Source organism: Setaria viridis, chromosome 9, assembly GCF_005286985.2.
Source record: "Setaria viridis chromosome 9, Setaria_viridis_v4.0, whole genome shotgun sequence".
NCBI classification, from domain to species: domain Eukaryota; kingdom Viridiplantae; phylum Streptophyta; class Magnoliopsida; order Poales; family Poaceae; genus Setaria; species Setaria viridis.
Window position 1 is genome coordinate 30,676,168 of NC_048271.2, and position 15,156 is coordinate 30,691,323.

Here is a 15,156-nt window from a genome sequence, read left to right on the forward strand (position 1 = left end):
TTTCAATATATTTTTTTACGTTGCAAACAGTGATTTTTTATGTTGCAAACGTTTATTTTCTATGTTGCAATGGACCAACAGAGCATCCGATGGGAAATCCCATCAAACTTCCGGGCGCTAGCAACACGCTTACAACAATACTCTACTTATACAGTCACTTATATATCTAAAATACGAACTCGCATAGCCAGCTTTGTTTCAACTTGCCATATCAGGCACACGGTGCGACCGGTGGCCCGAAGAGCTCAAAGAGCCCGCGCTCGCCCAGGTGGAACGCCGCTTTGATGATGTCGACGCGCACGTCGTGGCTGAGCCCGGCGACGTACTCCTCGTCGTACCTACCGAGATCCCCGGTGCTGACGGCGTGGCGGCCGATCCAGTACGCGATCACCGCGGCCAGGACACGGCCAGCGACGCCACCGGGCACCGGCACGGCCCCTGCTGCCACGTGCTCACCGGCATCCATGCATGCCGCGACAACCCCGGCACGCCTCGCCAGCGCAGACGGCACGCGGAACTCCTCGCCGTCGAAGCACCTCAGCAGCACGAAGTCTTCGGCCGCGGCGCCGTATTCGGCCATTATTTTTGGCCGCGACGCCGTGTGTAGGTGCTTGTGGACTTGGCTCCAAGCTGAGGTTCATCGGAATTTATGGAATTGCTGGGGAAGCCGCGACATGCTTCCCGTCGATGGAAACCATGAAGGCGTCTATTGTTGTTATCGATCAGAATTAAATTGGAATGGTTAGCGAAGTGGCGATGCCAATAGTACAACTCTTTGCATAAGCGTCACTGCGCAATCGTATTGGTTTTCCCGATATCTTGGCGGCAGTTCCCAATTAAATTCTTCCAACAACAGCCCACTTCTATAGTTCCTAACTTTCTCTGAAACAATTGAGCACATAAAACCAATTTCTATCCGCAAAATTGTTTTCTTAAACGCAGTGTCTCCATTTTATGCCGAACAAAATATTTATTATTACTAATATTAAATTTCTTTGGAACCCTTCATATGAATTTACAAGGCACTTGGAAGAGATAAACCATAAAAAAATCATAAAGTCAGAAATATCCTATCATCATCACCTAATAAACACGTGGGTAGACTCTAAGCATCGCCAAATAATAACTAGCCGAACAATTAAGTTTTCTAAAACTTATTCACCTCTACCATTATAAAATAATCTCAAGTAACCATCAAAACTTCTACATATAAACCACTGAATGCGGATTAGACTCTAATAAGGTTCAATTTCCTTTGCCAACATCCACTAATTTCTTCAACGTGTTAAAACACACTTTGAAAAATTAAGTAGTATGAAAAGACAGCTCATTGCCAACATAAACCTACATAAATGCACGAAAACAACCATAACTACACCGTAGCCCCACATGGCCGACAACATTGTGGTCGGTATAAGTCCTTGTAGCAACTAATCATCATTTGGTATAGAGTTACACCAACCCTAACTATAAGTCACTATAAGTGGCATCGGGATAAATCTATAGCAACTAAAACATTTAAATCGACTAACGATCAGAAATACCAACCAACAATCCAACGAGAACTATTCAAAGGAACACAATATATACAATTATATTCAGTATGTAATTGCTTCAAAATTATTCTATCACCAATGTGCATATGCAGTCATCACAAGAATACATTAACAGTAGGAAACATTAATATCGATTCATTGAATATGAGCATTTAACATTGACATTCGGTCATCCATACAAACTAGCTAGTAGCTAGTCTAATTTAATCTCACATTGCACATTTGAACACTACAAATTGATATGTCTCACAGCCATGAATTTGCATCTATGAGCAAAAAAATCAACATTTCTGCATCTATCATTTGTGATCAAAATCCATCAAGTTTGTATATTTGCATCCATCTCATGACTGCGAGTAACACTCGCTTTCTAAAAATAATGAATATAGAAACTCAGTGTTCATGTTTTTAACTAACTTTGTTTATTTTTCCTATTTCTAAAAAGGTCACAATTCTTGTATTGTCAATAGAGCAATCGACAAAGATGTCAGTGTGTGCATTTATTCTGTATAGAAGTCTTACATATGACTATGTAATATGTTGATTGAACGATAGGCAGAAGAATGATTTATAGCACATGTTATAATCTTTGTTGTAAACATTATGGACACAAGCCAAACATGAGTGTTGCATCCAGCAACATTGGAGATTAACACTTGTCCATAAAAAAGGAGTCATGACTCTTCCAGTTGTACAAAATATTGGATCATAGATTACCTAATAAACAGCTATAAAACATTGTAATAAATTGGAACATACAGCTAGTCAATATATGTGCCTACTTAACCCTCATGCAAACATGAAGTTAGAAGTGCAGTTATTATTAACATATCAAAGAATGACAAAGCAAACTAACATTTGAGTTTTAATTTTCTATCTCTCATAAGAGACATTACTTTCTGAAAAAAGACATCTCAGATGATGTGATATCTTACCGAAAGAAGATTTGTTGCCTTTTGAGTACATTTCATTTAACATTTGTTATCTTCTATTCATTTCAGAAAACTCACACATTAAACTAAACTTCTAGGATGCTAGTAGTGTTTCAGAAAGGAAGTGATTATACTACAAGAACATCAGCTTAAATTATGCTATGCTTTAGGGTGTTGTTACAGAATAAGAAAGACCTGTTGCAAAAAACAAAGAGGTATCGTAGGCCCATTCAGTCCTCATCCTGAAAAAGTAATAAATTAATAACGAGTACCATGTGTCCATAACAAATGAATTAGCAACAAGCAGTAGCATCTACTGAAATTTTGGATAATAACATCACAAACATCCATCAAGACTAGCAGTAACAGCCACCCAACACTATCCAACATAGAAACCTCTGAGGTGGAAGGAAGGAGAAGGGAGCAGAAGCCAGACCTCGATGTAGGTCTGCAGCGACGTGGTGTGGTTGAGACAAGAACTCCAGCACTATTGGGGCTGCAACAACATGGACTCTGTCCAGGCGAGGCAAGCTCGAGCGGCTCCATCACAGCAATGCGAGCTCAAGTAGATCCAGTGAGTGGGACTCGATCGGCGGATGGATGGGGGCGAGGTCAGATGTGGGGCTGCACCTTCCTTGATGGCACTACTGAAAAACTAAGCATTGATCCTAGCCCTTAGTACCGGTTCATTTTTGACCCAGTATTAATGTGAGCATTAGTATCGGGTCTAACGGCTAGTTCCCGAGGAACCTCCCATGACCCTCTTTATTACCGGTTGGGGGCTCCAACCGGTAATAAAGGTTACTCATTAGTATCGGGTGGAGCCTCCACCCGGTACTAATATGCCTAAGGGCCTTTCGTACCGGGTGGAGGCTCCACCCGGTACTAATGTGCAACCTTTAGTACCGGGTGAAGCCTCCAACCGGTACTAACTTCCCTCCTATAAATTCGCCATCTTCCTCCTCCTGCCCGAACCATTCACCACAGCTCGGCCTTCATCCTATCCATGGCGCCATAGGGGGGCTGCTACTCGACTGAGCACCATTTCGTGGGAATTTCACTCATTCAAGTATTCTAAAGGTTAGAAACTTCATCCTCCCTTGATACATGATTAGTATACTAAGTTTTATGCTTTAGAGCTAGAGTAATTTGTGATTTTTAGAATCAAGTATAATGGAGAAAATTTTTATTTATATACATGTGTTATTTAGAGCTCATATTTGCTATTCCCCCTTTAGTACCAGTTATTTGACCCGGTACTAAAGGCCCCCTCTAGTATCAAAGTAGCAATACTGGTTGTACAACCGGTACTAAAGGGGGGTTAGGAACCAGTACTGAAGGCACTTTCCCCAGTAGTGTAGGATGCCTGCGTAGCGGTGGTGGTGTCCTCATCATTGTCGAAGTTGTGGAGGTAGCGGCGTCCTATCGAGGCTGGCGTCCTCCTACTCGAGTTGGAGTCGGGCAGCCATAGGCCCCACATTGGGGAGGTGGCGGTGCAGCAATTCTGGATGGCGAGTGCGTGATTTGGGAAGAGGAGGGACCGAGGGAGGGGTGCCAAGGGATGGAGGAAGGGGTGGCGGCGCGGAAACTGGAGAAGGGAACATAAGGTTTGATAGGTTGGGGACTAATAAGTCTTATGGTTGTGTGGGCACTTTGTGTGCAATAGTAGGCTGCGAACATGCGAGGGGCCTGATCTAACTGTACCAACGGATAGTTAAATACAGATTGCAGGATGTGTTGACTGATGGTTAAATAGAGAATCTAAACATATATACCGATCCATGCTTAGAGAAACTTGATTTACCAACTGATGGTCTGTTAGAGAACTTTAGCAACTAACGGTTCTATGGTAACTTCTTATTTTAGCTGACTCACGTAATTTTTGATTGTGGTACAGTGCATGCACCATCAAAAGTCAACCCATGAAACATCTTAAAGCATCTTGTGTAACATAAAAAAATCATTACTACAACACCATAAATTAACTACCGTAACAATGAACAATCCACTAACAAAGCAGCATAGAGGGGCTCTAGTAGTCTAGTGCTGCGTGATGGCAGGGACGAGAATAAAAGTGAAATTCTAGAGGAGGTCGATGTTGAAATTCATACGTCATACCACACAAAGGATGCGAGATGAAACTCATTGCGATCACAAGTACCCGTAATAATAACCGTACAAAAAAATTTAACGTTCCGCCATCTTGGCTTTGATTCACCGAAGTCGTCGGCAACACGGAGGACTCGCCACCGCTGCGCGACCTGCGACGGTGCGAGAGCGCCACAGCACGGGCAGAGCCGCAGAGGAACGGAGTGGGAGCACGGGAGCAGCGCAGCAGCTTTTCTTGGTTCGGTCGTCGCCCTTGACCACCACGTGTCGCCCGTCCACCGGCGCCTCCCGCTCTCAGGCTCTGGCCTTCCGCACCGGGCAAACAACCTCTGCTGCGCTTCTCCCGTGGCACCAACGACCAACCACCCACCGCATCCGCGTCTCGACGCGCCTCCCGGTCTCTCGCTATTTGGTCAACCGGGCTGTTTACACGATGCCATTCCAGATCATACATTGCAGGGTAGTCTCTCCTCTTACACTGTGTTTCCATGACTGTAAATTCGAATCCTCTTGTTCATCAAGTTACTGAGGTGAAATACTCGTATATTGCTTTCAGCCCAACACCATTTTCTGTGGCATTAGAACTCCACCGAATGGTGCTGTTATTTACCGTTCATTGAAGTGCATGAAGCTACTCATTAAGGCCAGTATTTTCCTTCACTCTCTCTGTTCAACTACCACTATGCTAGCTATTATTTTTCTTACTGAAACCATATGTGCCATTTTTGTTTCCTTTTTAAATATTGTTGTACAATCCTTGACAGGCTGGTGCTGATGTTAATGGCAAAGGTACTGCTGCATCTCCTCTAGTGGTTGCTACAGGGCATGGAGGATATAACAACTTCATTCGCTTACTGTTAAAGGCTGGAGCTGACCCTAATATTCCAGATGATGTAGGTAGAATATCTTTTCTAGATGTTCTCCCGATTTTTATATCTGTTCCACTCAGTTTTATTTAAGGTTCTGATGATACTGAGTATTTTTCAACTTCTCTGACATGTTGGGGAGCTGTTCTAGCAGTGTTGGATTGCTTTGACAAGACACTTCTATTAAGCGATTGTAGCTCATTGATAATTTCAATCTAGTAAATATATGCCCCCTCCTTTTGTAGTTGGGTAAGCTGCCAATTGAGCTTGCTGCGGCACGTGATTGCAGAGAAGAAGTTGAAATTCTGTTTCCCTTGACCTCACCAATTCCCAATGTCAGAAACTGGAGTGTTGATGGAATAATCTCTGGTGCGAATTTGGAAAAGGCAAAGCCAATGGTATGTTATGTGTAGCTGGAATGCTTTTGTCATACAAAATATTGCTTGAATGCTGTAGATAGGCTGCTCTCATGTAATACTCCTTTGGAGGAGCAAAACCCTTTTTATCCCTCAATTATGATACTTGTTTTTGAACCTTTAATTTTGCATTATTCCATTTGGATCTCTTATTGCTCAAATGTGGTACTGTACCTCTAATACCTTGACTTTCAGCTGTATTCCACATAGAAGTACCCCCTATATCAATAAATTTAAGTATATAACTAATCAGTATATTGCACGTTCTACCAATATGTCAGTTTAAACAGTTTAGTTTGGAATGCATGCTGAAAAGCCATCTGCAATACCAATTTTTTTCATCCCGTCCTAGTATCACATATTGGATTTCTATGATTGATGAATATCAGAGGCTCTAAGCTGTTTTGAGGCTTTGAAATCTCAAGATGTCAGCATGTGCACTTCAATTGCTGCATAAGCATGTGGAAGATGTATCCAACTTAGCTACCGTCCTATTAGTGATGCAAGTTTCTTTTCTTTTCTTTTTTTTGATGTTGTGGAAATCATGCTGAACAAATATATGTCAGTTCTATTAGTGAAAATCATGCTGAACAAGTTTCTTTTTTTTTGATATTGTGAAAATCATGCTGAACAAATATTTTGTTCAAGAATTCAAATGTTTTATCTGGGTTGCATTCAACTTTTTTTACTTTATTGTTTAGAAAGAAGAACATATCAAAATAAGAAAAGCTACGCTAAGGTCACAGGAAGATAAGGCATTTAGGCTGAAGGAGTATGCCGTGGCATCAAAGGTTTATACTGAGGTAAGTGTTTGCACCTTACCAACGATGCCTTAGAATGTAGTCTATTCTGTTTACAAGCGTACCATTTAAAAAATGTTATTCGTTCTCTAAAAGCGTTGGAGATAACATTATCTTGGTCAGCAACTAGTTTTTTCTCTAATTTCCATCAGTTGAACAATACATTGTGTTTCGTATTAAGTAGCAAATATGATGCTGGAGTTTAATCTGTTTTGAAGTGGTTACGTGTTTTGATGCAGTTATGAGTAGAACCGGTAATGGACAAGCTAAAATCAATACCATCTCAGGGCCCTTTTCTAATTAAAATGCTCCGAAGGACTCACATTTAAGTATTTGAAGTAGAATGGATGCAATTTTAATATGAAGTCCGTTTAGATTTTAGGGGTAATTGGGAGGACGGACGCAGCATGAAGTCCATCTAGATTGTAGGGCCAATTGGGAGTGTCATGTTGCTCTCTCTGACAAGCTTCAGTTAGCAGACTGGAACATGATGTGGTAATAGCATATCTGTAAACTTCTCTTCATCTTTTTAGAAGGCAGCAATGTACCATGCCACACGGTGTTGGTTAATCCATGTTTCTAGACAGATTATCTGTTATAATGTGGGCTGTCAGTGTACAGATAATGTTAAAATCTAGTGGAAAAGTTATTGTATAACCTGCCATCCTGTTGGAGATGCCCAAGAGGGCTTGGCCCAATAAGAACGTACTCGCCCATTAAGCAAGCATTATATATCTAATCACCGGTAAGAGAGGTGATTAATCCTAGGGCTAATCCACCTGCACCCTGAGGTGATTAATCCTAGGGCTAATCCACCTGCACCCTGCCGCACGCACTGCCTGGTGCGCTACTGCTGCTGTTGCCGCATGCACCTGCCTGGTGCGTTGCTGCAATCCTCCCTCCTGGATCAAAGGTTGATCGCGGGGATCTCCGGGTACTTGCCGTGGAGTGCTAACATGCTCCCATTCGCCGTCCCATCCCGTACGTGTGGACTGCCGCAGAGGTGTCACTCGGTTGCGCACTTCGTCAGATTGTACGATTACTTCCTCGACATCGATCGGATCGACCACTCGCGCTTCATTAAGACTTCCGCTGCGACGCGCGACGACCGAAGGTATAATCTATGATCATCTACTTGCAAGTGATCCTGTTTACGCGGTTATTTTTGTGTGCTAGCGAGTAGCATACCGCGTTTCCTAACAGTGGTACCATGGCTGTGCTTGTGTTGTTTTGATCTAGATTAAAATTTTTGCATGGTTGGTTGTAGATCAGATCGTTTTGTCGAATAGCGTTACGTGCGAATTGAACTGTTTTACTCTGTTCTTGGTTCCTCATTATGTGACTGGCTAACTAGCTGTCTTTACGACGGCGCACGAGCGTCGCGCGGCTGACCACAAGGTTGTGAGTTCGTGTAGCGAAGCAGTTGATACGCGGCGTGAATGGCTATGTCGGCTAGAACGCCATGTCTGTTAGCTTGCTGGCAGCATGCAGAAAATCTGTTCTATCCGTTATCGGCTGTCGGGACCGGATGGTGTTTTAAAAAAAAAGGGACGTGTTGCATCGTTGGTAGAAACACTTAACTCATTTTTCAGAGAATGATGTGATGGTATGATCTCGAAATCATGTGATGATCTGAGTATAATAAATTCATGTGGCCTGTGTGTCACAAATTATCACAGCGGGGTTGAGGTTGTTCCTATTCGGCCTGTGTGCCACTCCTGTGATGTAATTTATTATTTTATTTTAGCTACTAGCGTGTATTAGCTGAATTAGAGTATGTAATTCTTCGACACGAGTGAAGCGACTCGACGACCGTCGTACCTTGGAGAAGGCGCCCAAGATGCAATGTCTCGACGTAGGCGTGCGCACTGGCGGTCGTTGACATATGTTGATTTTCGTTGGACGAAGAAAGGGCATACTATCACAATAATTTGATTATCTGTGATGATTATTATTATGCACTGCCTGTGATGAGCATGATAAATCCCTCACGAAAAATTAAGATTTTATGCCCTTCCAACAGCTGCACCATTAGGGTCTTGTTAGTAGGTGATGGGTCTGCCAAAGCAGGGTGTCATCTTCTACATTGATCCATCGGGTGATGTTGGACACCACGGCATAGTGTTGGTTTGATTGACAGAGCTATCAAGTCGGACTTGGGCTTTGGGGCATAAGTGTTGGGAGCCTAGACATATGGTGTCGTCCAACAAACGAGAGTTGCATCGGATGCGATTGGCAAGTGTTGCCTACCTTGTTCACTATAATGCTAGCGGTGATGTCAAAGCTCACTAGTATCACAGGGAACGTTGGATCTCGTCCTGCTATGCAATGTCGGGGGATGTTCGCACAATATAGCAGGAATTCTTTCGTTAAAGTGTTAATAAAAAAAAGTGCTAACCATTGCATATCTTACTATTGCAGAAAATGTTGAGTGCATCAAATTTCAATCTGCGATCGATCCTAGATAGAGATAAGCTGAACGGAACAAACTTTGTTGATTGGAATCGGAACCTGAGAATTATTCTCAGACGAGAGGAAATAAAGTACATTCTCGATACGCCTTACCCCGCACACCACTAGTGCATATCGTGCTTATGTGAAGCATAATGATGATGCGGTGGATGTGCAGTGCCTTATGCTTGCTCGCATGAACTTTGAGCTACAGAAGCAATTTGAGAGCACTAACTTGTACGATATGATCGTGGGGTTACGTGGCATGTTCGAAAACCAGGCGAGGGTTAACAGGTTTAATACCTCAAAGACCCTGTTTGGTTGCAAGCTTGCTGAAGGTGCTCCAGTCAACCCTCATGTGATTAAGATGATTGGGTACATTGAGAGCTTGCAGAGACTAGGTTTTCCCCTCGATAATGATCTTGCCACCGATGTGATACTGCAGTCCCTTCCTGCTAGCTTTGAGCCGTTCATCCTGAATTATCACATGAATGATTTGAAGAAATTGCTGACCAAGTTGCATAGGATGCTTAAGGCAGCAGAGGCAAGTCTTAGGAAGACTTCTAGTCATGTGATGACAGTTCAGAAGGGTAAGAAGCGTAAGCGCCTAGCGAAGGCTAAGAAACTTGCCGAAAGTGGGACTTCCGGGCAGGCATCCAAGGCCAAAGAAAAACAAAAGAAAGCTGGTGCCTCCCCTGACGATGCTTGCTTTCACTATGGTGCTAAGGGGTATTGGTCAAGGAATTGCAAGAAGTACTTGGAAGATAAAAAAGAAGAAAGGAGGTGCGACCTCCGCTCAAGATATTAATATTACTGAAATTAATCATGCTATGCGTTCTAATAATGCATGGGTATTTGATACTGGTGCAATGATTCACACTAGCAAATCATTGCAGGGGCTGAAAATAATTAGACGCTTTGCGAGAGACGAAGTGGATTTGTGCGTCAGGAATGGAGCAAAGGTTGCTGCGTTAGCTATCGGCACTTATCCATTGTCATTGTCTCCTGGATTAGTGCTAGAACTCAATAATTGTTATTTTGTTCCTGCATTGAATAAGAACATTATTTCCTCCTCATATTTAGAGGATGATGGTTATGAATTAATAATAAAGAACAAGTGTTGTTCCATTTTTATGAATGTCATGTACTATGGGAGATGTCCCATTGTGAATGGGTTTTACGTTCTTGATCTAAAAGATGCAGAAATTGATAGCATTAGTAATAAGAGAACTCGCGTAGATAACTCAAATCCTACTTACTTGTGGCATTGTTGTCTAGACCATATAGGCGAGAAATGCATAGAGGCTCCATAAAGATGGTCTTCTCGATCCTTTTCGATTATGAATCGATTAAGATATGCGAGTCGTGCCTACTTGGAAAAATGACTAAAACTCCCTTTATTGGACAAAGCGAGAGAGCAAGCGAGTTATTAGGCCTAGTACATACAGATGTATGCGGTCCAATGAGCTTGGTCGCAAGAGGTGGTTTTCAATAAGATATAGCTATATCTATTTGATGAGGAATAAGATAGAATCCTTTGAAAAGTTTAAAGAATTCCAAAATGAAGTACAGAATCATATCGACAAGACAACTAAATTCCTACGATCTGATCATGGTGAAGAATATTTGAGCCATGAATTTAGCAATCATCTGAAGAGTTGCGGAATTGTTCCACAACTGACTCCGCCAGGAACACTGCAGTGGAACGGTGTGTCGGAGTGGAGGAACCGAACCTTGTTGGATATGGTGAGGTCTATGATGAGTCAAGCTGATATTCCATTATATTTTTGGGGCTATGCACTAGAGACTGCTGCGTTCACACTAAACCGTGTACCATCTAAATCTGTGGAGAAGACGCCATATGAGATATGGACTAGGAAGCGTCCCAGTTTGTCATTCTTGAAGATTTGGGGCTGCGAAGCCTACGTGAAGCGTTTGACGCCCACTAAACTTGAGCCCAGATCTGATAAATGTGTCTTTGTAGGTATCCTAGGGAAACCAAAGGATACTATTTTTATAGCCGTCAAGAGAACAAAGTGTTTGTTGCTCAAAACACTGTCTTTCTTGAGAAAGAGTTTCTATTGAAAGAAATTAGTGGGAGCACGGTTCAACTTGAAGAAGTTCAAGAAATACAAGAAAATGTTTCAGTTCCCATTGATGAGGTGCAACATGATGAATTAGCGATGGTCGCTGACCAACATGATGAACCTCAACCACGAAGGTTAACATGGGCACGTCGCGCACTTGATAAGTACACGCTACTGATTACAGGGCAGTAGGACATCCTATTGTTGGACAATGAGGAGCCTAAAACATACACAGAAGTATTAATGGGACCGGAGCCTGAGAGATGGCTTGATGCCATGCGATTCGAGATGGAGTCCATGAGAGAGAATCAGGTTTGGAACCTGGTTGATCCACCCGATGGCGTGAGAGCCGTTGAGTGTAAATGGATTTTTAATAAAAAGATAAACGCTGATGGAAGGGTTCACATCTATAAGGCACAACTGGTAGCGAAAGGTTTTCATCAAATTGAAGGTGTTGACTATGAAGAGACATTTTCACCCGTCGTTATGCGGAAGTCTATTCGGATCCTTCTAGCAATTGCCGCATATTATGACTATGAGATTTGGCAAATGGACATCAAAGCGGCTTTCCTTAATGGAAACCTAAGTGAGGATGTGTACATGATACAGCTTGAAGGTTTTGTCAACTAGCAAAATGCTAGAAAAGTGTGTAGACTTAGGAAGTCTATATACGGGCTAAAGCAAGCATCCCGGAGTTGGAATCTTCATTTTGACGAGGTAGTGAAATCGTTTGGCTTCTCTAAGAATAAAGAAGAGGTATGTGTTTACAAGAAAGTTAGTGAGAGCGCACTCGTGTTTCTAATCTTGTATGTAGATGGCATACTATTAATTGGGAATGACATTATGCTTATGGAGGATGTCAAGACTACATTGAGAAAGAGTTTCTCTATGAAGGACCTTGGAGAAGCAGCCTACATACTAGGTATAAAGATCTATAGAGATAAGTCTAAACGCTTAATTGGATTGAGCCAGAGCATGTACCTTGACAAGGTGTTGAATAGGTTCAACATGAATGATTCCAAGAAAGGATTCATACCTATGTTACATGGTGTAACCTTGAGCAAGACTCAGTGTGCATCATCTCCTGATGAGAAAGAGAGGATGAGTCGGGTGCCATACGCTTCGACTATTGGCTTGATCATGTATGCCATGTTGTGCACGCGCCCAAACATTTCGTATGCTCTAAGTGTTACAAACAGGTACCAATCCAACCTGGGTGATGGTCACTGGGTTGTAGTAAAAAATATCCTTAAGTACTTTCGAATAACTAAGGATATCTTCCTAGTCTATGGAGGTTCGGAGGAGCTCGTTGTAAATGGTTACACCGATGCTAGCTTCCAAACTAACCAGGACGATAGCAAATCTGAATGGGGATATGTCTTCTACCTCAATGGTAGGGCATAAGTATATTGTAGCTTTGAAAGCTGCAAAGGAACCTGTATGGATCAGAAAATTTATTTCTAAGTTCGGCGTGGTCCCTAGTTGCTCCAATCTGATAGACCTTTATTGTGACAATAGTGGTGCTATCGCACAGGTAAAGGAGCCTAGGTCGCACCAGAAGTCCAAACACATACTACGGCGATATCACTTGATTCGAGAAATCATCGATCATGGAGATGTGAAGATATGCAAGGTGCACACCGACCTGAACATTGCAGATCCATTGACTAAACCACTCTCACAAGCAAAGTATGAGATGCATACGAAGTCAATAGGCATGAGATGCTAGCATAACTGACTAGCACTAGCGGGAGGCTTATGATGTATTCCATAAAGGTAGTCATAAGATGATAACATCATGTCAACGTTTGTAATCTGCATTTTCAGTGATATGTTCCATAACTTTGTCATTATATGTGATTAGCGAATATGTGATTCATTAGTGAAACTCCATGATACAATATTGACATTGTACTAAAAATGATCCCTAACTTCCATCTGTCATGCGGGACTGTGACGTAGAGATAAGCTGGTACATGTGTTGGGTGGATGATCTTGTTTCACAGGTCATGGCAATATGGGATATTGCGCCAACAATGTAGGCACGTGTTAGGAACACGGTGTCAGATAGACCCACTACGAGACACCGCGAATACACTGCTATCGGTGAGTCTCGTAACGGCACTCATATTACATCCTTTGACCTGAGATCGGTGCAGAGTCCCGGATTGTGGAGCATCGCATTTTCGGGTTGCTAAACGCTATTCCGTAACTGGGTAGTTATAAAAGCAGCTTCCAGATGTGGTTGAAGCAAGTCGCAGGGTGTACGGAGTCAAGAACGAATCTGCCCCTCCCGTTTCAGGGAGAGACTCCTCTGGGCCCTATCGATGTGATGAGCTAAAAGCGCATGGTCATGCCTCGACTAAAGGTTAGTTGATCAGAAAAGTTCTTCGCTGAGTGAGAAATGGCTAAGAATAAGGGTAGCACTTCACTCGCCTTATACTTGGCTAGGTGTCGTGTGGTGGAAGGATATAATATTGGTGAGTGTTACAGGTTATGCAAGATATGATCTTCGTGAGCCTTCGGGAGTCAGTACGCCTTGCTAGAGGCCAATGCTAACTGTTGATTGAAAATGGTTTTCGAGTCATGTCCGTTGGTTGCATGAACCTATGGGGTCACACATTTAAGAGACTGGAACACATGGATACTTGTATAATTAACTCTTATGCAAGTGGGAGACTGTTGGAGATGCCAAGAGGGCCTGGTCCAATAAGAACGTGCTAGCCCATTAAGAAAGCATTATATATCTAATCATATATATCTAATCACCGGCCAGAGAGGTGATTAACCCTAGGGCTAATCCACCTACACCCTGCCGCATGCACTGCCTAGTGCGCCGCCGCCGCCGCCGCATCATGCACCTGCCTGGTGCGCTGCTGCAGTCCTCCCTCCCGGATCAAAGGTTGATCGCGGGGATCTCCGAGTATGTGCCGTGGAGTGCTAGCACGCTCCGGTTCGTCATCCCATCCCGTACGTGTGGACTGCCATAGAGGTGTGCTCGGTTGCGCACTTCGTCAGATTGTACGACTGCTTCCTCGACGTCGATCGGATCGACCACTCGCGCTTCATTAAGACTTCCGCTGCGACGCGCGACGGGCGAAGGTATAATCTATGATCATCTACTCGCAAGTGATCCTGTTTACGTGATTATTTTTGTGTGCTAGCGAGTAGCATACTGTGTTTCCTAACACATCCTTGACCATAGGTGATAGATTGTACTGGTCCAGATGCTATCCTATATTCCAACAGGAGCCTCTGCAAACTGAAAATGGGTGATGGCCAAGGCGCCCAATCAGATGCTTACCAATGCAGGATGCTGCGACCTAACTGGGCAAAGGCTTGCTATCGTCAGGCTACAGCTCACATGCTACTCAAGGTGGGATACACTTATGAGCTTGCCAATCTGTTCTTTAACTTGACATCTAGATCTAGCTGAGTGTGGTTGTCTTAACTATCCGCCTGGATATGCTATGTTCAGGAATACAAGCAAGCATGTGACGCTCTCCTGGATGCACAAAAATTGGATACTGGAAATGAGATCGAGAGAGAGATAAGGTAACCTGCATTTTGTTTCTCTTCTGAATATGTTCCCCGAAAATGGCAGTATATTGGCAATGTACTCTTGTCATGATAACAATTGGGACCCGAATGACCGGCACGGCAACATGAGTTCACACAATCGAACAGTAGTTTCCTTTCTGTATGCCATATTAAGATGATCGACTAATTTCGTCAAGGAAGTTGAGTAGTTGATATTCTTGTCATTCATTTGGATTTTTGCAGTAAGGCAATGGAATTGATGAAGATATCTCCTGATGAAGATTAGTAATGAAGCACGGCCGTTTGAAATGAGTTGCGACAAGCAGGATAAAAGCTTAGTTGGTTAGGAACCACATGTTGTTGCCTGGTTAGAAAATACAAAATAGCATTCTGTCATGT

General features: G+C 42.9%; 2 protein-coding genes across 2 annotated transcripts; one reads left to right on the forward strand and one right to left on the reverse strand.

The window, feature by feature from the left end:
- Positions 1-211: 211 nt before the first annotated feature.
- Positions 212-580, reverse strand: LOC140221171 (uncharacterized). The gene has a single exon (XM_072290489.1). The coding sequence runs from the start codon at positions 578-580 to the stop codon at positions 212-214; it is 369 nt and encodes a 122-aa protein (XP_072146590.1).
- A 4,505-nt stretch (positions 581-5,085) lies between these two features.
- On the forward strand, positions 5,086-14,908 carry LOC140221172 (uncharacterized). Its single transcript, XM_072290490.1, has 7 exons — positions 5,086-5,138; positions 5,180-5,240; positions 5,362-5,490; positions 5,709-5,861; positions 6,581-6,682; positions 14,423-14,593; positions 14,696-14,908. Exons 1-7 carry the CDS (start codon positions 5,086-5,088, stop codon positions 14,774-14,776), a joined length of 750 nt encoding a protein of 249 aa, XP_072146591.1. The 3' UTR covers positions 14,777-14,908.
- Positions 14,909-15,156: the final 248 nt, after the last annotated feature.